The sequence below is a fragment of the Mastigoproctus giganteus genome, chromosome 10, assembly GCF_048544385.1.
Source record: "Mastigoproctus giganteus isolate SK-2022 chromosome 10, ASM4854438v1, whole genome shotgun sequence".
NCBI lineage: Eukaryota > Metazoa > Arthropoda > Arachnida > Uropygi > Thelyphonidae > Mastigoproctus > Mastigoproctus giganteus.
The window spans coordinates 169,760,901-169,787,826 of NC_143584.1; the positions used below are offsets into that span (position 1 = coordinate 169,760,901).

A 26,926-nucleotide genomic window follows, 5' to 3' on the forward strand; every position below is an offset into this window, starting at 1 on the left:
TACATAGGATGCAGCATTAATTCTCTCTCCCTCAATTACAAATTCCTTGTAAATTACACCTTGTTTGTTGAAAAACATGATCAGCATCACCTTGATTATGGACTGCTGTAAACAAAATTTTTGGGCCTTGCTGGTGATTTTGAAGTCTGTTGCATGCTCTGATGCTTCATCTCTGGGTCATACTGAGACACCCAACACTCATCTCCAGTGACAATGCAGTTGAGAAATTAGGACTGTCTTAACAAGTCTGACTGAAATCTTCAAATGATGATACTCTTCATTGCTTCTGGTCATTTGTGAGGCTGGTCAGCACAAATTTTGCACAGACAGTCCTTTTCCCCTAAATTTTCATGCAGGATTTGACAAATCATCAGCCATCATTATGTGGGTCAAATGTTAATCTCTTGCTACAGTTTCCTGAACTTTTGCAACTCTGTCCTCATTTCTGATGTAGATGTTCGAAGCAAATGCATTTCTATTTGGCTCCTGAAAGGGATTAACATCGGGCATCTGGTAAATAAAAATTTTCTTTAAAATTTGTTTAAATTCAATTTCTGTAATTTTTAAATCTTATTTCAGTAATTTCGTGAAATTAATTTTTACAATATTTTGTAAATTTAATCTTTAACTTTTCTAAAGTATTCTTTTCGATAACTTCAGCAGCTTAAATTTAACTGCACTAGTGGATAAGTTTTGTTAACAGTACAATTTCTGTAATACTTTGTTAAATTCTGTAATTTACTGTAAATTTAAATTTTGCAATTTTCTTAAGTTCAAATTTTACATAAATAATGGTTGTTACAAGAATCACTTTGAATACAAAGTCCAAGGGCATTGTGACCCAGAAGGAAATACCTGCGGGCATGTCTGGTGTAAGTCATGAATTCATCACTTGTATAGCCTGTAGCATGTATTCAAGTGTTAGTCTAGTAGACAAACCAAGCTTAACTGACCATTCTTTGCACTCAATGTAAGGAGTGTACCAATCTTAAATTAAAACTTAATACATTACTAAAAGAATTTGAGTCACTGAAGAAATAAGTGCTTGGCCTAGAAACAATAATTTTATAATAACCGAGAGCAAAGTGGAGGAGAAATTGTTGAAGTTAAACATAAGAAAGGCACCTGGGGTGGGTGGGATCTATCGAGTTATATTAAAGGAGGTGGCAAAGCAACTAAGCAAACCCTTAGCCATAATTATGAGAGCATCCTTGGATTCAGGGGAAGTCAGTACGGACTGGAGATGTGCAAATGTATCCCCAATTCACAAAGGGGGATCGAAGGATGACACGAGTAATTACAGACCAGTTATTTTAACTTCTGTTCCGGGTAAAATAATGGAGTCACTGGTTAAAGATGCATTGCAGGATCATCTAGACAAGACTGCAGCAATAATTCAGACACAGCATGGGTTTGTTAAGGGAAAGTCTTGTCTGACAAATTTGATAGGATATTATGATGTGGTTACAAAGGAACTGGATGCAAAAAAATAATTTTGATATCGTATATTTGGATTTCAGGCAAGCTTTTGATACTGTGGTGCATGGAAGACAATTGTACAAATTGGAGCAGAATGGTATTAAGGGTAAGTTGCTACAATGGATAAAAGGATGGTTGAGTGGGAGAAGACAAGAGGGTGGTAATCAATGCGTGCTGCTCTTCGTGGACTAATGTTATTAGTGTAGTCCCACAGGGTTCGGTGTTGGGTCCACTGTTGTTTTGTATATTTATCAATGATATTGAGGATGGTATATCAGGCTTAGTGTCGAAGTTTGCAGATGATACAAAGGTTGGCAGGGTTGTTAATGACAGTAATAGCAGTGTGCTACTGCAAGAACATCTAGAAAATTTGGGCAGATGGGCTAAGAAGCGGCAACTAAAGTTTAACCTTGACAAATGCAAAGTACTGCATATGGGTAGAAGTGACCCCAGAGAAACGTACCAACTGTTTGGTACTACACTTAAGGTGGTAGAAAATGAAAAAGACCTGGGGGTAATTGTGTAGTCAGATATGAAGTTTTCTGAGCAATGCAGACAGGCTGCCAAGGCAGGTCATGCGGTTTTGTCAATGATATATAGGAATTTTGCTAACAGGGAAAAGGAGGTGATTGTCCCTTTGTACAAGGCAATGGTCAGGCCACACCTTGAGTACTGTGTACAGGTCTGGAGGCCTCATTTTAGGAAGGATGTCGATTTGCTTGAGCGTGTACAGAGAAGGGCAACAAGATTGGTGAGGAGAATGAAGGGATCCTCTTACCAAGAGAGGCTTAAGTCCTGCAAATTGCAGTGGTTGGAGACTAGGCACCTGCACGGTGATCTGATTGAGGTGTATAAGGCCTTGAATGGGTTGAGCACGCTGAATTCTGATGGGATCCTTCCACTTGTTCAGATTACGAACCTAAGGGGACATAAATTCAAATTAAGAAAAGACAGTTGTAGAATAGATGTGCAGAAATTTGCCTTTAGGCAGCGGGTGATTAATTGCTGGAACAAACTTCCATCTGTCGTTGTGGAAGTTGATAGGTTAAATAAATTTAAGGAGGAACTGGACAGGCATTTGGAGGGAATGGTGTGATTTTTTTTTTTGGCTGATGCTGCATAAGCTCATACACTTTCTTTCTTGCATCACATGCCACTACTACTACCACCACTACTACAAATGTAACTGGGAACTTGTAGGGACTCAAGTATCTCGTGAACTGCTAAGTGATGCATCCCCCAATTCGGGTTCCGGAAGAACAGAAGAGTCAAGTGCATACTGCTCTGATTGAAAGACATTTAGTTTTATTCAGAGACTCTATTGTCAGCGAAATGGGTAACATTTTTTGTAATAAAGATAGGTGGATCAAAACCTGGGTTTTTTGCAGGGAGCAACAATCAATACCATTACCAACAGATTGTCAGATTTTAAGGGGGATAAAGAGAGCATCATTATTCATGTGGGTACTAAGGTTATTAAACAAACATGATCTGAAGATTTGTTGGATAAATATAAGCATACCTCACTTTAAGGCACTTCACTAATACGGTGCTTTTCAATTATATTCATGTTTATTATATTTGGTGTTTGCCTTGCTCTTGGTGGGGGGGGGGGTTTCGGCGGTGACGTGCACATCAGCTGAATTGAGTGAGTCGACCGGTGACATTTTTTGTTACCCGCACTCAGTCTGTTTATAGCATTTGTACACCGTGTCTCAGTGTAGTATTCTGGCAGTTTTCAAACTTTTTACTTGTGTTATTATTGTTATTACAGTACAATGGCCCTTAAGTGCAGTGCTAGTGAAAAGAAGAGTCACAAGCTTCTTACTTTAAATCAGAAGCTAGAAATGATTAAGCTTAGCGAGAAAGGCATGTCTAGGTTTGGCATGCCAAACATTTAGCACAGTAGTGAACTCAAAGGAGAAGTTCTTGAAAGAAATTAAAAGTGCTACTCCAGTGAACATGAAAGTGATAAGAAAGCAAGACAGCCTTATTGCAATATGGAGACAGTTTTAGTGGTCTGGATAGAAGATTAAACCAGCCACAACATTCCTTTAAGCCAAGGCCTAATCCAGAGCAAGGCCCTAACTCTCTTGAGTTCTATGAAGGCTGAGAGAGAGAGAGAGAGAGAGAGAGAGAGAGAGAGAGAGAGAGAGAGGCGGGGCAGCTGCAGAAGAGAGGTTTGAAGCTAGCAAAGGTTGGTTCATGAAGTTTAAGGAAAGAAGCCATATCCACAACATAAAAGTGCAAGGTGAAGCAGCTAGTGCTGATGTAGAAGCTGCATGAAAGAAGAGGCATATCATGGAAGAAAGTTAGCTTATATAGCATCGGCCAAAAAAAAAAAAAAAAAAAATACACCCTTCCCATTTCACCCATCCATTTACTCCAAAAGTTTGTCTAATTCAGCCTTGAATTTATTTAAGCTCGTCAACTTCCACAACGACAGATGAAAGTTTGTTCCAGAAATCAACCGCTCGCTGGCTAAAGCAAATTTCCACACATCTATTCTACAATGTCTTTCCTCAAGAATCCCATCAGCACAGAGCTTGTTTGAACCATTCAAGGTCTTTTACACCTCAATCAGATCACCTCGCAGGTGCCTAGTCACCAGACACTGCAATTTGCAAATCTTAAGCCCTTCTTCGTGAAAGCAACCCTTTGTTCCATTCACTAACCTTGTTCCCTTTCTCTGTGGTCGTTCCAGCAGATCTGCATCCTTCCTAAAATGAGACCTCCAGACCTGTATACAGTATCAAAGTGTGGCCTGACCATTGCCTTATACATACATACAGGGGATAATCACCTCCTTATCTCTGCTAGCAATATTCCTATTATTTCATTGACAAGACCGCATGGGCTACTCTTTCAGCCTGTCTGCACTGCTCAGAAAACTTCATACCTGACTGCACAATTACTCCTGGGTCTTTTTTATTGTCCACTACACTGAGTGTAGTACCACACAGGTGGTACACTACTTTGGGATTACTGCTACCCATATGCAGTACTTTGCATTTGTCAATGTTAAACTTCAGTTGCCACCTCTCAGCCCATTTGCTCAAGTTTTCTAGATCCTGTTGCAGTAATAAATAATAAATAAAATTCTGTTTATGCTCCGGTATGACAACCAAGTCAGTAGAGTTTACAATAAATCGTCAATACAAATATTTATCGTATTTAGTGGTCACGGACTTGAACCCCGGTCCACTCAAGGAACGCGTGCTATGCACTCTCGCTCCTGACCACTCGGCTACATCAGGCTTAAGTAGCATATCATTCTTACTGTCCTTAAGAATAGTATGCTACTGTAACTGCTTATCCAATCGATGCCACTACATCTGCAAACTTGGACATTAAGCCTAATATATACCTTCATCAATATCATTGATAAATACAGAAAACAACAATGGGCCCAACACGGACCCACGGGGAACTCCACTAATAACATTAGTCCACGAAGAGCAGTGTCCATTGAATACCACTCTCTGTCTTCTCCTTCTCAACCATCCTTTTATCCATTGTAGCAACTTGCCTTTTATGCCATACTGCTCCAACTTGCACAGTGGTCTTCCATGTGCAACAGTATCAAAAGCTTTCCTAAAATCCAAGTACAGTCAGTCCTCGTATAATACGTGTTTACACTACACGAATTCAATCATACACGATTTATAAATAGGGGAACGATATCTTATATAACATGAACCGAATTCGTTTATGCACGATTCGCCTTTGTTTTTACAAGAAATAGCAGTCGAACGCAGAATCACCCCAACCGAACGCAACACGATAGGTATGAAGAGAAGATTCTGAAAATGTATTTATGTTTTTTTTATATCAGTGAAGGGGAAACACATTTCACCATAATAACGTAAAAACCAACACAACTCCGGCTATCGGTATAATCGCAAATGCAATTAGATAGAGTTTACTACCAGTTTATAACAGATTCCACTAGCAGAAATGCAACTGGAAATTGTTTTTATTGTTTTATGGTAGTAAACCCTAGAAATGTGAGGTGTTAATAGTGTATCTCTGCCTTTACAGTGTTGTTTATTCAGTTGCTACACGCGCACAGCTTTGTTTATGTGTATCAAGCGTGCCTCCTCGTTTTGTAATTGTGCTTTATTCCCTCAAAATGAATGAAATACTTAAAAGGTGTGAAAAAGAAGCATCCTGGCGAAGGCACTGCAGATTCAGAGAGAAAAAGAAAAGCAGTACTGATAAACAGAGGCAGACTGGGTCAAAAATTTCTACCCGGGAAAATTTATAGTGGCCTCATACTATGGTTTATTGCCAAAATTACACCGGCTTCCGGCCCACCAGGGTTTCCCCAGTAAGGCTTATGGCCAGTCCGCCTCTTTCGATAGAGAAAAAATATGAAATCGTGAAACGCTTTGAGCAAAATGAAAGACCATGTGATATTGCACGTGCTACAGACCTAAATGAGGCAACGCTGAGAAATACAAAGAATGCAGAGAAAATAAAAACAACTTTTATAGCAGGAACAACTCAAAGTGTAATTAAAATCCATTAGATTAAGACACAAAGAATTGGAAGAGATGGAACGGCTGTCATCTGTTTGGGTAGAAAATCAAACAAAAAACAAGTTTGCTTACGATAGAAGCAAACGCATTAGCAATATTTTATTACGTAATAGTCGTAATAAAATACTTACGTATTTTATTACGATTATTTATTGTGTTTGGTAATGTTTTGGTTACAAATGTGTGTTCAATCTTGGGTCGTCGGCACGTAACCCTATTTTTCCCATAGAGCCTGTTGTTTATATTGCACGAGGGTTTCTAGGAACACAACTATCATGCTATATGAGGACTGACTGTATATGATATCAAGATTATTTTTTGCATCTAGTTCCTTTGTAACTACATCATAGTATCCAATCAAATTGGTCAGACAAGACTTCCCCTTAACAAACCCATGCTGTGTCTGAACTATAACTGCAGTCTTGTCCAGAAAATCCTGCAGTGCTTTTTTAACATGGGAACAGTTCAGACCTCGATCCAATTAAAAATTGTTGGAAGAGAACAATGGGTGTTTCAGTAATGCAGAAGAAATCAAAACACTTGAAGAGATGCAGGAGACATTAATCCATGTTTGGTACCATGAGATTTCCCAGGAATAGATTCAGAACCTTATCCAATCGATGCCACTACGATATGCAGCAGTCATTAAAACAAGGAGCAGGCCAATGAAACATTATTGTGCATTTTGTTGCCTTTTTTGGTTATATAGCTGCCTGTTCTTCTAGTACAAGCAAAGTAATGAAAAAAAAAAAAAAAAAAAATGCTGCTTTCATAGAATTTTTGTTATCATACGAACCATAAGTAATGTGCTCTTATTTTGGAGAAAATACTTATTTCATTGTATATTTGCCCACAAGGCATAAAATAAATAAACTCTTTTTTGCAATTAATAGTTTCGTTTATGTATTGTTATTTATGTTTCTTCAGCTATTTCTAAAAGATTAGCTGCCAATATAAGGCTAAATAACCTAAAAAAAAACAAGGTGTTGCAATTTTTTTGAGCACTATTGTATGTTGACAATGAATACTGACAATCATAAGTGGTTCCTTTGATCCAGGCAAAAGTGTTTCCTGCAACCAGAATAAATAAGTTTCATTTATTCATATCTTGTGACAACAGTCTTTGTTGTTACATGATATGGGTTGCTGTTCTCATCTATATGCCTATATAAGCTTGCAGATGAAACATTTACATGACCTGACAATCTTCTGGTACTTGCAGTACAAGATATTTGCACAGTATGAAGTATTTGCTCTTCAACTTTTTCAGTTTGTTGAAATCTCCCTCTACCCAGCAATTATTTGTAATGGTTTTAGAATGCTTATTTCTTAAAGTTGATTCTCCATAGCTTCAGTGTTACAGTTTTGTATGCAATGAGCTGGAAACTGTTTGACATTTCTGTGAAGAGCGGCCATGAAGTTCTTATAAACCTCAGTATAAATTAAAATAATATCATTTAACTGAGCAAAAGTAACCAGATTTGTAGTATTCCTCATAAATATCAGTTTAACAAATGCCATAAGGTAAAAAGTGAAGCAGTAGTTGTGAAATCTGAATATCAAGTAAACACCATATTGATACTGCTAGTATATTCTGCTGCACTGGTTAATCACAACTGAGGAATCAACTAATTCCTCATGTCAGTGTTGGTACATGTTTTTTAAGACTATTAAAAATTTGGACAAGCTATGTACCCTTCATTACAAATAAGTATTTCAGCATAGCCACAAGCATAAATGTGGAGAATATCATAACCATAACAGATATAAGAAAAACATAATCATAATAACCATATCATTATAGAAAAGTGACTATCACATTATTTATGTTTCGATAGTGCAGGAAGGGCATTTTTACACTTTACTATTAAAATTAAAGCAATACCTACAATAAAAAATTAAAACATATTTGATTAATTATTATATTATTTGAGACTTCTCCCCCAAACCTTATTATTTATATTTTTTATACAAATATCAAAAAGATAAAAAAAGAAATCCAATCGAAGTTTAAATATCAAACACTTTTTTAAAACCAGAAAATCATATTTGTTATGTGAGTTTGGGTGTATATTGTATATTTAAACACTAATCTGATCTATCATGCAATTTTTCTAAACAATTTTAATCTATTTTTGTAATTTTTTTTAACATATCAAACTTAAGTAAAAAAAAAAAATAGTTAAGCAGACCATCATTTATCAATGTTGTTTTGGTATTAACATCCAAATTAATATTCCCATCTGAAGGATTCTTGAGGTTTTCACTGGAAATTATGCTTTCATCAATAACCAAATTATTGTCACTGTCATCACTAGAATAATCAACTTTTCTGGGAGATTTTCTACAAGCTTTTAATGGCAGGCTATGAAATGTCTTTTTAGGTGACTTCATTTTCAAACATTTCTTTTTTGGATCATCTTCTCTTTTCTCTCCCTTTGTTGTGCAAACTGATTTTCTTTTATTAGTTTGACGAAGGTCATAAGTATTTGGCAGCTGACTGGTTTCGTCTTCATCCTTTGACTCTTCACTTGAGGATAGTGAAAGAGAAAATGACTGATGACAAAGCAGCCCCTGGGCTGGTTGCTTGTTTCCTTTAGACTGCTTTTCATGTTTAGGAGTACTTTGTTTTTTTGCTGAAGGATCTGCAGAATGCTCAGGTGATGACGATGACTGGGATGCTCGTAACAATTTAGTCTTACTTCTTGTCATTCTGCAAAATAACATATATTCTATGAAATATGCATACAGAAAGTCCAAATAAAATGACAGTCGAACTTGGTTATAATGAGATTGAGGGTCTGGTGAAAAATGTTTATTAAATTTAGTGTTCAGTGTAACCGTTTAGCATATTTATATAGAGCTCATTTAAAAATTTTCAATTTCTGTCATGCAGTTTTGGTTATACAGATGGCAAACTATGTCAGAGCTTACTGAAGCAGTGAGTTCCTTGATATTAATCAACCTCACTATATGATTGAAAGATTCATTGCCAGTCTAACTCTGTGAAGTACATCACTAACAATTGCTCTAATAATGACTGTCATTCAAACTATATGCAATATAAACTTGAAAAGTAAGAAATTGATTTTTTTTCTAACTTAAAGTTTAGAATGTAATACCAGTAATTTCTTCACAAACTTCTTTGTGCATGTGTGTGCATTTCTTGATTGCAGTCGTATTATTCTAATGCAATGCAAGCTAGATTTTGGCCAATGGATTAAGAAATAAAAGTTAATCTCAAATAAATTTAAGAATTTAATTTTTGTTCCTAAATATGGAGGGTGCCTTTTCAGCATTGGCTGAAATCTTTCATGCAGTCAACAAGGAGAACCAGTTTGGTTTTCCCTGCTGACAGCACCAATTCCCATTCAGCAAAACCTGACTGTAGGAACATTGACTGAATTTATCATCTCCAGTGTAGAAGGCAATTGAGGGCATTGTGAAGGCTTCTGATGTAAAATAAAATTCAGTTTGTTTTGGAAATTTACAAGATAAAAAAGCATACTGATGCCTGCATACAATAAAATCATGCATCATTACTGAATAAGTATCCTGATAAAACTAAACCAGAAATGATTTAATGGTAGGTGGGTGTTGCAACCAAAGGTGATTCAGTCCAATGAGCACACAGTGGAAAACAAATTTGAGTGCCTTTTTCCATTAACCCCGACTTTTTTCTTAAAAAAAAAGAAATGCTTACGCTTGCATAAATACTTCAAGTTGTTTCGTTTTTGCTTGTTATTTCTGAGAAACACAATTACCATATTCATCGAAAAATGAAATTTTACTATTAAAATACATTTTTCTGACAAATTTTTCTTCTCAGAAAAATCTGTGCTTTTATTATATCCATATTAATTATAATCAAGTTCAACTGTAATAACACATTTACAGAAATATCATTTAAAAAATACTTGAAGAATTAAAAGCAGCTACAACGGTATTTAAACACTGTTGTCACTACTTTATACACTTTTACACGTACATTCAGAAAGATCCCTTTTATTAATCAAATTAGCACAATTTTTTTTTTTATTTGAGCTGTTTGTTGTCGGCATATATAGTCACAGAAACAAGTGACAGCATGTCTGTGGTAAGGAAACCGAACAGTATATGTTCAGTCGGTGTGTATATGAGTGAATATATACACACCACACCAAATGACAATTTTCTTTTTTTAAGAAAAAATCCTGATACACTTTCAAATATAGATTTTAATAATTATTTAAAAAAATTTCTACCAGTGTTGCAAAAATAAAGGTAAGTTCAAAGATCTACAGTGTCTAAACAGGAAATCACAAATCCCCCCCCCCCCCACCTTTTCAAAAATTGCATTTTCATATCCATATATTTGGATATGTTCATCCATTGTTTAAGCCTTAGGAGCTTAATTCAGTTTTTTGGGTGACATGTACTAACTGGTGCTATTATGCCACAATAACAGCAGTAGTTAGAACACATCACACAGAAAAGTCTCCACCCCAATAAGTTAGAGGCTTCATCATAGAACCTAGGAAACAGTCATAAGTGTCAGTTTCTGGACTTTTACAGTGTTTGGAAGGTCAGTTTCTCTGATGGATTAAAAGTTCTACAAATCTTTCAACTACATCTTCAAAGCCCTTTTAATTATTTCACATTAAATAAGGAAGATAATATGAAACAAAAATACTGGTAAAATTTACAGTTTGTTATTAAATTTTATTTCCACTGAAAACATTCTAATTTGGATAGTTACATCTTTATTTTTTAAAGGCCAAGACAGTTTAATAATAAAAAAAAAAAAAAAAAAAAAAATAGTATATATATATATACACACACACACACACACACACACACACACATATACACTGGTGTTCAAAGAAAGCACATCATCCCTTAAAATTATAATTTTCATCCAAATAACATAAGTGTATGGCAATATTTCTTACAGATTGCATCTGACATGCTTGTTTGTTTGTTTGTTGTTTGGTTTTTAGGAGCATTAGCAACTAAGGCCATATTGCTCCGGGAATATGCAGTGGTCATTCCCTTGACCTTTCCGCATCCTCCATATTTGGTGGTGACGGGCTCGAACCCCGGTCTAATCAAGAAGCGTGTGCTATGCACTGCTGCTCCTTCCCACCTGGCTACGGAGGCACCCTCATCTGACATGCGTAGGTGATGACATAATATTGCATCAGCCATTACTTTCAGCTATATAAGCACGCTCTGCAAGGGTTGCAGTCATTCCTTGCTTGTATCAGGATGGCAAGTTACACGCAATTGAAGCCACGAAGAAAGAGTGCTACTGTTGCTTTACGTGAGGAAGTTCTTCCTGTCATATTGCTTATAGAGTGTCTTGTAATCAGTCAAAAGTGAGTAGATTTCTTTCCAAACTCAAGAATACTAGTTCTGCTGATAGGAAAAAAGGAACTGGATGCAAACGAGTCTCTACGCCAAAACAGGACCGTGTTTTGAAGCGCTTATGCCTTGAAAACCATAAAGCTTCTTCATCTGAGCTGAAAAGAGAATGGGAAAAACATACAGGGGTGGTAGCAAGTATAGTAACAGTCAGAAGATGCCTCTTCAAAAATGGACTTGTAGCCCGTCATCCTAAGAAGCCCCTCTTCATACAAAAAATGAAAAAAGGCCTGATTAATTTGGTGTAAGGAGCATGTCAAATGAGCAGTGAAAGTCAGTTATTTTCTCGGATGAGAAGAAATTCAACTTGCATGGCTCTGATGGGAGACAAACGATTCCTGTAGACATGGTGAAGAATACCATCCAGACTGTATGGTGTCTACAGCGAAATTCCCTACCATTCCCTACCAGCCAAATGATATGGGGGTGCATTTCATATTGCGGAGTAGGTCAGCTGCAGTTTACAAAAGGTTCCGTAAATTCCAATGGATACCTGGCTATATTGGAAGGCAAATTGCTGCCAACCATTAGAGACCATTTCAACCTGCCAAGTAACTGCATCTTTCAGGACGACTCTGCTCCTTGTCATCAGGCGAAAAGTGTAAGTAGGCACTTCTGTAGGTAATGGCCCATTCTTCCAACTATTTTTTCACCTGTAACAAATGTAAACACATTACTGTCGAACCTCTAATGCAGAAATGAAGCTAAAGTAACTTTAGCCCGGACCTGAATCCTATAGAGAACTGTTGTTTGTTTGTTATTTGGTTTTTAGGAGCATTAGCAACTAAGGCCATATTGCTCCGTTATCGAGAACTGTTGGCATCATGTGGAATCTGCAGTTGCCAGAAAGAAACCGAAGACCCTTTGTGAACTTTAGGAAGCCATAATTCATGTTTGGAACCACGAACTATCAGCTGATTATCTTCAGAAATTGATCTTGTCAATGCCTCAACAGTGTGCTGCTGTCATCAGGGCTAGAGACGGTTCAACTATATATTAGTTTGCACTTAGGAAACTTTTCATTTTGTTTTTCATTTAAAATGATAAACTGAAGCAAATTGAGGGCTTCTGATAATATTATACAGTTAAGTGTAAATGATCAAGGTATAGACTGCCAGTCTTATGAAATGTAAGTAAAAATAAGAAAAGAAAAATTAAAGTTTAAAGAAAGTGTCAAACTAAGTATTTAAAATGAAAATAAAACACCACCAATAATTACGTAGGATAATTAATAAGAAAATAAATTAGAAATAAATTTTAGACATTAATAGTGATGCCATAGGGGTAGCGTATTAACTTAAAATTTGAATTTAAAAGCCAAGAGAAGCTAGAGAAAAATGAGGGATAATATAAATACCAATATCACTATAAATTGATATTGATATGAAGTAAAATCCTGTTACATGAAACTTCATGGTTGGGGGGGGGGGGCAGAATTATTTCATTATACCAAATTTCCTTCTAATGAATAACATGAAAATTATTTCAAAAGAACTATTATTTGTTTGAATAAATTCTGCCATGCTTTGTTGCACTTTTATAATGTGTGGAATTATTAATTTTTGTTTTATTTTACTTAAATATCAACTTTAAAATCAATAATAATAATAAACCACGTACTACAAAAGCAAAAAAATTTTGTTCAGAGAGTATCATTAAAACCATATTTTATTTATTAGAAATACCACAAATTCAGAAATATACTAAAGTAGATAGAACTTGTATTAACATACTATATATTGTATCTACATTAATATGAGAATTGAAAGAGTGCAGTCGAAAATATGAAGGCTAAACTTAAACCAAGTTGAATTTGATTACTAATTCTGATAACTTTTTTTGCTGCTTGAAATCATGATAATACAAGGATTGTTTAGTTACTGCCTGCAATTTGTTTTTCATGTTTCCTTCCATTTGAGCAATTTTTTTTTTTTTTTTTAATTTAACTACAGGTACAAAAATTCTTAATCAAACATTTTTTTTTTATTTTTTTGTGAAATGTTGCTGGAATGCTGTATATATGAGTTATTCAAAAATGTGGAAAACAGATGGCGTAATATTCAATTCCTTTGGCATATTTTTTAAAACTTACATATTTTTTTTAAAGCAAAGGCTCACAAAACCATATTTACTTTACAGTTTGGACTACCCAGTGCCATTCATAATGTTCCAAAAAAAAAAAAAAAAAAAAAAATTCCTTTTGTTGTAAACCAGCACATTTAGGCATAGGGGAACTTTGACAATAATTCATTGTACTGAATTTTTGCCAAACTATTTCATTCAATGATAATTACAAAGCATAATAACAAGGCAAGTCATCTAGGATCTCATTATTCATTTGAGGGCTGATGACCCTCCTATGTGTGAGTCCTGTGGCATAGTTTTAACTATCAGACACCTTTTAATTGACTGTCCAGATTTTACCAATATCCATTCTACCGCTTTTAACCATCTGACTGAGCCGTATACACTCAGTCAGATTTTATCTGACAATGACAATGTGTCTGCTGTTTTTAGCTTTTTTAAATCAATAAAGGTTTTTACACGTATTTAAAATTTATACGTTATTGTTATTTCTTTTATTGATAAGCTTTTATTATATATTTGAACATGGTGACCTAATTACTTAGGTCACTGAAAGGATAAATGTTTAAATTTTTTATATATTACCTGGTCTTGGCGCATTATAGCCTTAGATGCTAATGCGCCAATAAAATCTAAACAAACAAACAAACAAACAATCATTATTCATTGAAATTAAATTAATCTGGAATTTTGTTAAAACTTCATTAATTGTAATGGGATTTTATTGTACATCAGGTGTGGCAATAAAGTTCCCAGACTGGTGGAATAAAAAGAACAAAAAGTGGAGCTCAAAAATAGTTTTATTTTTATTCAAAATAATCACCCTGATTAAATGCACTTTCACAGCCTAGAAGTTTCTGAAAAGAGTAAGCAAAAGTGTCTAAAGAGATGATGTTCAGTTCAGCGATTACATTTTTCTTTGTCCTCAACATCCCGAAATCTCTTTCTTCGAGGGCAGTATTCACTTTTGGAAAGAGGAAGAAGTCTGCTGGTGCTACAATGGGAGAGTACAGTTGATGGTTGGTCTGTATAATGCCAAGTTTTGTCAAAAATATCTTCACAACAAGTGTGGAATGGACAGAGGCATTGTCACGCAACAAGAACCAGCTGCCTTTCTCTCAAAATTGCAGCCTCACTCAGGAAATGCACTTGTATATAGAATGCAGCACTGCCTCACTCTCCCCTTCAGGTACAAATTCCTTGTGAATCACAGTTTTGTCGAAAAACATGATCAGCATCGTCTCTTAAACCTGAGATTCTGTAAACAAAACTTTTTTGAGCCTTGATGATGATTTCGAAGTACATTGCATGTTTTGATGCTTCATTTCTGGGTTGTACTGAAACAACCAACAATCATTTCCAATGACAATACAGTCAAGGAAATTAGGATTGTCTTGGCAAGTCTGGATGAATTCTTTGCATGGTGACATTCTTTGTTGCTTTTGCTCATCCATGAGGCTGCATGGCACAAAATTTGTGCTGCATGGCACAAAATTTGTGCCATGCAGCCTCACAGATGAGCAGACTCATGACTATCCAGGTGATTGGGAAATAAATTTTCCTGTATAATCAAAACTCTGGATAATCCTCAAAACAAAAGATAAATTAGTAAATGTGACAAAAACGTAACAATACATATTATTTTTTGAAAAAAAGAAAACAATAAAATTTGCCTTTTCCTTTAGTTGGCCTTCCTGCAATGGTATTATGTGTGAATAGCTCTTTTCAATTTTAACATGATGGCTGCACATAGACACAAATTTAAAAAAAAAAAGTGAAAAGAATGTTAAAATTAACCGTACAATAGCAAAAGTGAAGGACTATTGTAGGAAATATGACTAGAGCAAGCTAGTAAGCAGGATGCAAAGATGGATGTAAGGTTTCTGAGAAATTTATGAGTATTGTGTGGTGGTGGTGGTGATGATGTGTTGTAAGTTTCAAAGCAGCTAAAGCTATGAGGCATCAGTATACTGCCTGTCTGCTTTGTTGGAGGGAAAACCAGAGCTTCCAAGAGATAAAACCATGCAACCCAGTTAATCCCCCCCCAGATAACTGGGAGTTTACTTTAACTACAAGATAGCTTCTGAAATAGCTGAGATTTAAAAAATAAAATGATTTTAGGAATCAAAATAAATGCATTCCAGCAAGTAACTTTTAAAGAATAAATATCACCGGAAAGAATTTTAATGTAGACATATAAGACTAACTGAAATTATAGAAAATATTCATTACCTTTGTTCTATTTTTATTTCCTTACAAATGGGATTTTCTTTCTGCTTGACCTTCAGACCACTCTTCTCGTCTTCACTCATATCATGTTCAAAAACAGTATTTAAATTACCATCATCTGAATTCTTGTCAAGTGGTGATAAACTTGTCTCACACAGATCTGATTTTATTTTTGTCTTACTAGCTTCATTTTTTACATCAACATTCTTCTGATCTTCCTTCTCATCCTCAAAAGCCACATAAGATTTCTCTTTTGTATTCAGAGTTTCAGTTTTTATTTTCTTTTCTTCTATATCTTCGACTGTTGCAGTTGATGTATCAAAAACAGAGGATGAAGTTTCTGATAAGTTCAGATCTTGCTCTAGCAGGGAAGAATTAGCATCATCCATTTTGCATTTTTCTTCCTGATCTACTTTGAAGGGAAGAGCATTTGGCAAATTTCCATCTGTAATTTTTTGACTGTTGCCATTTTTAGGGGGCAGTACAACACCAGAATGAAGGCTTGGAACCTTTTCTTTTGTTTTAAAAGACATGCCAAAAGTTTCCATATCACACACAGTTTCATCATTTTTGCCGAAGAGGTCATCATCTAGAACAGGCAATTCTCGGGACTCATGACAATCCTTTTCACGTTCACTTACACTGAGAGCATTACATTCATCTTCAATAGGTGTCTTCAGTCTCATCAACTTGGAAGGAGTAAAATGCCCAAACTTCAATTTCACTGCATACTTGTGGTAAAGAGCATTTTTCTGTCTGGTTGTCAGATTTCCAGGAGGAATAGGTTTATCTATAAATATCTGTTTCAAGAAGATTTCTTTTCCATTGTCTGCACAAAGAAATTTACAACTGAATAAATTCTCTTGTTATAAAGCATAAAAAAACTAAATATTTATCAAAATATTTCAAATTTTTAAAGAAAATCATAAAAAATGGTGAGATTCATTAAACTCATAACTACAGCCACCCTCCGACTTACGTAAGGCTTGCATTACACAGAACGTTACATAAGTAGAATTTTACGTGTTGGAATTTCCCTAAATGCTTATGCAGCACTTGCAACTATGCATGTTGAATTTGATTGAAGCAAAAAAAAAATTTTAACAAAAATGTAAATTGAATTATTTATTCAATTTTTTTTATCTCATGCACAGGAAAAATTACAAAAGTGTACCAAATTACAAAAATTTCAAAATTACGAAAAGAGAAGAGACAGGCATAACGTCAGCAAGTTTTACCTTTCGAGTATCGTTGTCAGAATAAACTCTCCCCCTGATAAGCAAACCGCTGTGGAAGTTGAGGACCGTGGAGATTTAGAAGTGGTTTTTTCCAACACATCACAAAATTTCTCTGCAGCTGCAGAATTGGCATTGGCAACTTCACCGCTTACTTTAATGTTTTGGAAACTAGTGCGATGCTTGAACCTATTAAACCACCAGTTGCTTGACACTGAATTTGGCTTGGGGTTCACCGTCCTTATCCTTAATATCTTCATATATACTTCTTGCTTTTGCTTGAATGGGCATTGGACTCAGGGGCACTCGCTTCTGAATCTGATTTTCCATCCATATTATTAATAGCTTTTCCATCTTCAATATAGCACCTAAATACTGTTTTGTGACCACTGTTGATCTTAAATGCATTGATCCTTTTACATGTTCTTTTATACATGCAGTGTCCCTTAAAATAGTATTCACTGTTGAAGCAGCGAGACCTAATTCCATGCAATAGATGACAAACTTCGTCCTGCTTTGTACTTCTTAATTAATCATTTTCATTTCTAAATCAATTTTGTTTAGTTTCCCAACACTGCCATCTTGCACTTTCTGTTGATCCCTTTTCCTTCACCATTGTAATAAGTAAATAGGGAATGTCGACCAGGCTAGCCGGATGGATAATGTGCCTGCCTAGCAACCCAAAGGTCGCGGGGTTCGAATCCAGCCTTGGGCTTGGATCAGAGTACTGCAAAAACCTTGGGAGGTGCATTATGGCCACAGAAGCCAATGCGGCAACAACAGAAAAAAAAAAAAAAGGGAATGAAGAGAAGATTCTAAAAATTTATTTATGTTTTTTATATGACTGAAGATTTCAATGAAGGGGAACTCATTTCACCATAATACCGTAACGTAAAATCCCACAGAATTCCAGTTATCAGTATTATCGCAAATGCAATAAGATCGAGTTTACTACCCGTTTATAATAGATTGTGCTAACAGAAAAGCCCAATAAACCGGAAAACGCAAATTGTTTTTATTGTTTTATGGTAGTGACCCCCAGAAACGTGTTTTAGAAAAATATCACAAAGGCATTCAAAATTGATTCTTATAACGGAACATATGATAACGATGAAAGTGTAGTGCAATTTCCATTATAAAAATGACCTTTTAGAGAGATAAATAGCTTACTTATATAGCGAAAATTTCAACTTCCAAGGTCTTGGAATCAATTACCAAAAAAAACTATGTGTTATTAGGTTCAAATTATGATATTTTCATGATACCTCCATTTATTCCTATGGATGCAAAATACATTTCCACGATTTTTTTAAAGTTTGCACTGGCTGGCAAAAACGTATATAAAGTTGCATTTCTGTAAGTCAAGTATTATGTAAATGGCTGTATATGTCAGAACTATTAGTGAACATTTAAATTACTATAGAATTAAATTCAGAATTAAAATTTCAATAAAATTCATTAGTCTTTAGAAAATACTGGGTGTCCCAAAAAGACTTGGACAACTTCATAAATTCATTACAAAAAGAAAAATAAGTTTTATTAAAAAACAATTTACAGCCACCAATAGAACAAATTAAAAAAGTTTTTTTTTTTTTTATATTATAAGTGATTACAGGTGGTGCTTGTGTCATGTTAGAGTAGCATAAATGAAAATGGCGTCTCCTCAATATAAGCTTCAATGTGCAACATTGTTTATCGAGACAAAATCTGACATTCAAACTCAAAGTAATTATTGAACAAAATACCGACAACAACCACTATCTCATACCAGCATTTGTGAGAGGCATCAAAAGCTTATGAAATGAGAAATGTCAATCACAAAAAAAAGAGTATGGATATCCTTGCACAAGTGCCGAAGATGTGGAACAAGTGCAGGGAATGTAGTAGTAGTGGCATGTGATGCAAGAAAGCAAGTGTATGAGCCAAAAAAATTCACACAATAATTTCCTCTAAATATTTGTCCAGTTCCTCCTTAAATTTATTTAACCTATCAACTTCTACGACGACAGATGGAAGTTTGTTTGTTGTTGTTATTTGGTTTTTAGGAGGCCATATTGCTCAGGGATATGCGGTGGTCATTCCCCGACCTTTCCGCATCCTCCGTATTTGGTGGTGACGGGCTCGAACCCCAGTCTAATCAAGAAGCGTGTGCTACGCACTGCTGCTCCTTCCCACCTGCTACGGAGGCGCCATGGAAGTTTGTTCCAGCAATTAACCACCCGCTGGCTAAAGGCAAATTTCCGCACATCTATTCTACATCTGTCTTTCCTTAATTTGAATTTATGCCCCCTTAGGTTCGTAATCTGAACAAGTGGAAGAATCCCATCAGAATTCAGCGTGCTCAACCCTGTGTGGCTGGAGACTAGGCACTATGCAGGTGCCTAGTCTCCAGCCACTGCAATTTGCAGAACTTAAGCCTCTCTTGGTAAGAGGATCCCTTCATTCCCCTCACCAATCTTGTTGCCCTTCTCTGTACATGCTCAAGCAAATCTACATCCTTCCTAAAATGAGGCCTCCAGGACTGTACGCAGTACTCAAGGCGTGGTCTGACCATTGCCTTATACAGAGGGACAATCACCTCCTTTTACCTGCTAGCAAAATTCCTATATATCATTGACAAAACCCCATGACTTGCCCTGGCAGCCTGTCTGCATTGCTCAGAAAACTTCATATCTGACTGCACAATTACTCCCAGGTCTTTTCATTTTCTACCACCTTAAGTGCAGTACCACACAGTTGGTACATTTCTCTGGGGTTACTTCTACCCATATGCAGTACTTTGCATTTGTCAAGTTTAAACTTCAGTTGCCACTTCTCAGCCCATCTGCCCAAATTTTCTAGATCCTGTTGCAGTAGCACACTGCCATTACTGTCATTAACAACCCTGCCAATCTTTGTATCATCTGCAAACTTCGACACTAAGCTTGATTACCTTCATCAATATCATTGATAAATATAGAAAACAACAGTGGACCCAACACTGAACCCTGTGGGACTCCACTAATAACATTAGTCCACGAAGAGCAGCACCTATTGATTACCACCCTCTGTCTTCTCCCACTCAACCATCCTTTTATCCATTGTAGCAATTTACCCTTAATACCATTCTGCTCCAATTTCTACAGTAGTCTTCCATGTGCAACAACGTCAAAAACTTTCCTGAAATCCAAGTATATGATATCAAAATTAATTTTTTGCATCCAGTTCCTTTGTAACAACATCATAATATCCTATCAAATTTGTCAGACAAGACTTTCCCTTAACAAACCCATGCTGTATCTGAATTATTTCTGCAGTCTTGTCTAGATGATCCTGCAATGCATCTTTAACCAGTGACTCCATTATTTTACCCCGAATAGAAGTTAAACTAACTGGTCTGTAGGAGTCCTTACAAATAAATCCGAACTGCCTCCAGGGAACTTCAGGTATCAAGATCAACTGTATACAGAGTCATGCACAAATATTTAAAGCTTACAGCTCATGCTGGCCTTGAAATCTGAAAATGAACTAACTGAAGTGTTTTAAATTTGCATTGAATATTGTTGTTTGTTGTTGTTGTTGTTTTGGTTTTTTTTTAGGAGCATTAGCAAATAAGGCCATATTGCTGTGGGATATGCGGTGGTCATTCCCTGACCTTTCCGCATCTTCCGTATTTGGTGGCGACGGGCTCGAACCCCGGTCTAATCAAGAAGCATGTGATACGCACTACTGCTCCTTCCCACCTGGCTACGGAGGTGCCCGCATTGAATATGCTTCACGATATGGATAGTGACGAAAATTTCTTAAGCCGGTTGTGTTTTCTTATAAGTCCACATTCCATGTTTTGGGAATGGTAAATAGGCATAATGTTTGAATTTGGGGCTTGGAAAACCTGAATGTTGTATGGGGCAGCAAAAAGTTAAATGTTTGGTGTAGACTTCTTCACGATCGTGTAATTGGCTCTTTCTTTTTTCATGAACATACTGTGAATGCAAACACATACTTGGATGTGTTTGAGAGTTACACCTTCCCACAGCTGGATGAACTTCAACCTACTGTCTTTTTCTAGCAAGATGGCATGCCTCCACATTGGGTTTTGACAGTGTGTAAAGCCCGAAAACTTACGTAAAGTCGAATTTCTGTAAGTCGAGTATTACATAAGCCGAGGAGTTGGCAGTTGGATTGGCTGTGGTAGTCCAATACCATTACCAGCATGTTCACGGGCCATTACCCCCACTAGATTTTTTTCTGTGGGCCTATATGAAAAAATATGGTGTACAGAACGAAGGTGCACAATGTTGTGGAACTGCAAATGAGAATTAAAGCTGCTATAGTGACTACTGATCCAGGCATTCTGTCATGTACAATGGTGTCTCAAATGAAAATTTATTAATATGGTAGGTAAAAAAACTTGAATTGTTCTATCGAGGACTATAAATTGTTTTGTAATAAACTTGCAAAGAATTTATGAAGTTGTCCAGGTTTTTTTGGGACACCCTGTATACATGTAAAGAAGAGGAAAAATTAAAAAAACAACCAGATAATTAAAAAAAAAAAATTGTCTTCTTCAACACTAAATGAAAGCACTGATGACATGATATTAATGTTGTTTGTTATTAGGTTTTTAGAAGCATTAGCAACTAAGGCCATATTGCTCCGGGGATATGCAATGGTCATTCCCTGACCTTTCCGGATCCTCTGTATTTGGTGGTCACGGGCTCGAACCCCAGTCTAATTAAGAAGTGTGTGCTATGCACTGGCTACGGAGGCGCCACACGATATTAATGATAATATAATAATTATATAATATGTCAATGATAGCAAGACATGTCCTTTTGTAATATAGTGGACCCCTGCTTTATGACATTAATCCATTCCAGAGACACCATTGCATTTCTTCCAGGATCTCTGAAGTTGAAATTTTCGCTATATAACTAAGCTATTTATCTCTCTAAAAGGTGATTTATCAGTTTACACAACGTTGTACATACACGAATTCAATACAGTAAATTTATGTCAAATACATACAACACAAAAAATCACTTCAACAAAGGACCATGTAGTCTGGTCGGAGACAATCGTAGGCCCAACTTAAAGTGAAATAATTATATGCTGATTAACATGATCACTAGCAGTGACGGACTGGTCAGGGTGTGAGCTTGCCTGATGGCAAGTGGGCCCCCTTGCAATAACATTAGACAATATGTTAAAAATGTTAATGACCTTTTAGTAGCTTGAAAATATAATAATAGTTCCAATATTATTACTGTATGCAACTAAAATTTACTTTGTATTACTATTTTAATAAAATCATTTTTTGAGGATACTTTATATTTAAGAATATAATAAATAACTCTGAAAAAATAATTCTGATTCGGGTTATGTGAGGCCAACGCATATGTTATATAGGCTCGGATCTTTACTGCTGCGACTGCACAATGAAACTTAGCTGGGAATCCCCCAGCCTGGGATCATGACGTGCAACCGGAGTCAACTTTGTATCTAGCTATTGCATACATTGCAAAGACAGCAAATATTTTTCATTGCGTCAGCCTCAGTTTGAGTGTGCTTCATCAGCTCTTCACCTTGTGCTTGCTGTGTTTTGTGTTTTATAAAAGGTATGTATTTAATTAATATTTTTTTGTATACTGTGGCCCTATGCCTTTAATTTAAATATAATGTATTTTCTTTCATTGTATAAAATTAGTATAAAAATACTAGGTAGTAAATATATTTAAGCTGCAGTCTCAAATAATAATATATATGCATAATGCAAGTTCAATAAATAATGATACCTTTTATTTACTCTACAGTTAAAATTACTATGATTGTTAAAATTGTTGTTATGTTTTATAGATGCATCTATAAAACATATTTCCATTGATGTGTTCTTGCAGTGAGGTCCATTATGTGCAGGTCCATTATGAGGTCCATTATGTATTTCTAGCAGAAATACATAATGGACCTCGCTACCGTACTTAGAAATTTTCTACAATACGCTACAACAGTTTACAAACAAAATGCAGAATACAGCAACACAATAATAATAAAATCTCATTATTATCAAATGCAAACGTACAAATAGCCAACTCATGGCAAATGTTGGATTCAACATTTAATTGTAGGTGTTAATTTTTCCCAACGTGGAGTATTTTTAATTAAGTTTTAATTTCAGGAATATTACCCCTACCAGCATGGAAAAGTGGAAAAGAAAAAGCATAAATTTGGATCACTGAAATGCAAAGAGCGACAAGAAGCAGAAAGGCAGGAATCAGCCAAGCGATGCAGGTCTATTACAGATTTTATAATACCACAGCCGCCATCCACATCAATGTACAGTTCTGCAACAAATATCAAGAAGCAAGAAACAATACTCATGGTGATGATGTATTGTGAGTTACAAGAACAGGAAAGAGCTACTTTGAATGTAGAGACAAATACAATAGCATCCTTTACTCACCAACCCAGGCCCAGTACTACTTCTGGCTTCATTGTTCCGGTATCTGTACTACCTGTAGTTGCAACATCTGAACACAGAGCTTCACAATTAGTTACAGGGAATCAGATATACTTTCAAGCATAAATGACTTGGTTTCTGAAGCACATCCTATAAATGAACCTACACAAGAAAATGAAAGATCAACTGCTGGAATCTTCCGATATCCATCATGAGCAAATATGAAACAGTTTTTTGCTGAACATCCATTTCAGCCACTTGATGATCTGCCATTTGATGCTTGTTTGTATGAGAGGAAAATTATGAATGACTCGGTCCCAAGAATGGCTAACATATAACAAAGAAAATAGGTGCTTATACTGTTCATACTGCTTGGTCTTTGAATCTCCCAACGCTTGTAATCCATCACCCTTTGTATGTGGCTTTAGTGACTACAGGCATATTAGCCAGAGCTTGGCTTTGCACGAATCGACAACACATGTCAGAAATGTTCAGCAATTTATCAGTGTGGTTAATGATGGCACCTTAGATAATTTTTTTGCATCTTCACTAATTAAAAAGAAAAGTGTTGAAGCAGAGGAGTATTGTCATGAGGATTATAGACATCATAAGGATGTTAGACAAGCAAGCACTTCCTTTTTGAGGTCACAGAAATGAATCGGCCTACAATCTGGATAATAAAGTTCTGGATCATGGCAATTTTTTAGCTACAGTGCAGTTGATGGCAAAATATGACCCCCATTATGGCAGCTCACATTTCTGCAGTATAAAACAAGTCTACACAAAGAATCAAACGATTAGAACAACAAGGAAAGGCTCAAAGTAAAGGCCGTGGTGGACTTGTTACATACCTGAGTAAAACAACTATTAACATGTTAATCCAAATTATGAAGAATATGATACAAGAAAGAATTAGTCATGAAGTTTCTCAAGAAAAATATTATTCTATTCAAGTTAATTCAACACAAGATAATTCATCCACCAATCAGTTTAGCATTATTATTCGGAATGTGCTTAAAGGTGTTATCTGTGATCTATTGACTGAAACATTACAGCATTTTAAAATTGACCCCAAAAAATGTTTATCTGATAGTACAGATGGAGCTGCAAGCTACCATGGCCAGTATAATGGTTTACAAAGTAAAATTACTGATGTGGCTGATCAACATGTTCATATATGGTGCTATGCCCATGTCTTGAATTTGGTGATAATTGAAACAACAAAATGTTGCGTGCTTGCAGTTTCTTTTTTCAGTTTGCTCCAGAATTTAGCAACTTTTGTGAAAACATCATACAAGAGAATGGCTGTATGGATAGAAGTTGTTGGAAAACATCTAGGACAAGAAAAAATGAAATGATTAAAGCTAATTGGTGAGACAAGATGGTCAGGAAAATCCAATGCAGCAACAACTATATTTGGATGTTTTGATGACGCCGCTGTCAGTACTTTTGTAAATCTATTGACATGCTTATCAATGATACAAGAGTCAGGCAAGTTTGATGCAAAAACAAAACAAGAAGCAAATGTTTTACTTCAAAGTCTTGTAAAGTTTGAAACAATATTGACAGCATTTACTTACTCATATATATTTGAAACTACAGCCCCGTTATCAAGTTATTTACAGACAAGTGGTTTAGGTATGTTTACTGCATGGAGTTTAGTAGATTCAGCTACAACAAAGTTGAAGGAACAGACAAGAACATTTGATAACGTTCACAGCAAGGCAATGGAATTTGTAAATAAATGTAATGACAAGATTTCACAATTGAATATGGATGAAAATCAAACATTGGAAATTGACTCTTTGGAAATAGCATTGCCAGTTAAGAGGCAGAGGAAGAAGAAAAGAATGGCAGATGAGCTTATCAATGATGGAGGAGATTCAGCTAGAGATTCCTCAGATTCTCTAGCTGATTTTCAAGTAAATGTGTTTAACCTAATAATGGACTGCATTGTCCAGTCTCTAGATTCACACTTTGTACAACACAAAAAGTCGTATAAAGATTTATCCTGCTTGGACCCAGCAAAGTTTAAAACTATTGCAGAGAAGGGCCTTGAAGATGAAGCATTGGAAGGTATTATTAAGCTGTCTTCACAAATCAACAAAGATCAAGTAATATTGTAATTGTTTTCTTTTGCTTCGAACTTTGATGTATTAAAGCTATTGTTTAACGATGGTGAGAATATGGATTCCAGTTGCAAAAATTGTAGCACTTGCCCATCATGTGTACTAAAAATTCTGGCATCCAACAGACTTCATGAAAAGGCATATGATAACCTTTATGAACTTTATAAAGTCACACCATCAGTTACTCAAGTCCAATGTGAGAGGACATTTTCAAAGCTAAAGATCATAAAGACAAGGCTAAGAAATTCATTGTCTGAGGAGAACTTGGAATCATACATGTTGCTATCCATTGCAAAGGAACTGTTAGATGAATTGGATGCAGAAGCAATTATTGACAGATTCGCACAATCATCTAGTGAATTCAAACGATTGCTCTTAATATAGTGGACTGCATGAAATATGCTTTTGAATTACCTGTTAATGTGTAAAATGTTCAGTACAAGCAAACTATTTAAAAATATCCACCATTTATCTAAAATTTAAAAAAAAAAAAAATTTTTTTAATTCAATGTTATAATTGAATTTTTAGGTATGTTTACTGCATGGAGTTTAGTAGATTCAGCTACAACAAAGTTGAAGGAACAGATAAGAACATTTGATAACATTCACAGCAAGAATGTTATAATTCAATAACAAATACAGATTGTTATAAATTATAACAATCTGTATTTACATTTAGTATCTACTGTATACTGCCAGTAATATGTACAATATATGTACACTGTAATTACTAAAAAATATACATTTATTTCGTAAAAATTTTAATTGTACCTTTTTTCCAGTTATGTATTTTTTGAAAATTTTATTTATTTCTTATAAAAATTAAATGATTGCCTTATAGTTGTGGGTGGACCCCTTTGTCTCCTGGCAACCAATATTTTTAGAACCAGTCTGCCACTGATCACTAGTTAGTAGAATCAGCCACTTTATAGAATCAAATTTCAGAAAACCAATTCAAATCATTAAAATGCAGTACACTTTCATCGTTATCACATGTTCAGTTATAAGAATCAATTTTGAACACCTTTGTGATATTTTTTTAAAGCACATTTTCGGAGGTCACTACCATAAAACAATAAAAAAAATTTACAGTTTCTGGTTTATTGGGCTTTTCTATTAGTGCATCTATTAATAACATACACGTATAAGTTATAAATCCAGTTTATAACTTATAAACTGGATTTATAACTTATACGTGTATGTTATTAAAAAACCATGAACCCCAGTACACCAGGCCCATTCGTTACTAGTGCATCTATTATAAACGTGTAGTAAACTCAATCTTATTGCATTCGCGATGATACTGATAGCTGAAATTCTGTGGGTTTTTCTGGCTTAATGGCATTTTTAATATATTACTGGAGGGCTTGTTATATGAACTTTCCAGTT

General features: G+C 35.5%; 1 protein-coding gene across 1 annotated transcript in view; it reads right to left on the reverse strand.

Annotated features, from left to right (window-relative positions):
- Positions 1-26,926, reverse strand: part of LOC150079474 (little elongation complex subunit 2-like) — a 162,053-nt gene that overhangs the window by 87,952 nt on the left and 47,175 nt on the right. Inside the window, exons 8-9 of the mRNA XM_090382392.1 lie at positions 15,741-16,566; positions 8,213-8,733 (exon numbers count right to left, since the gene is read on the reverse strand). Coding sequence (XP_090238518.1) covers positions 8,213-8,733; positions 15,741-16,566 — 1,347 coding nt within the window. The remainder of the gene's footprint in view (positions 1-8,212; positions 8,734-15,740; positions 16,567-26,926) is intronic.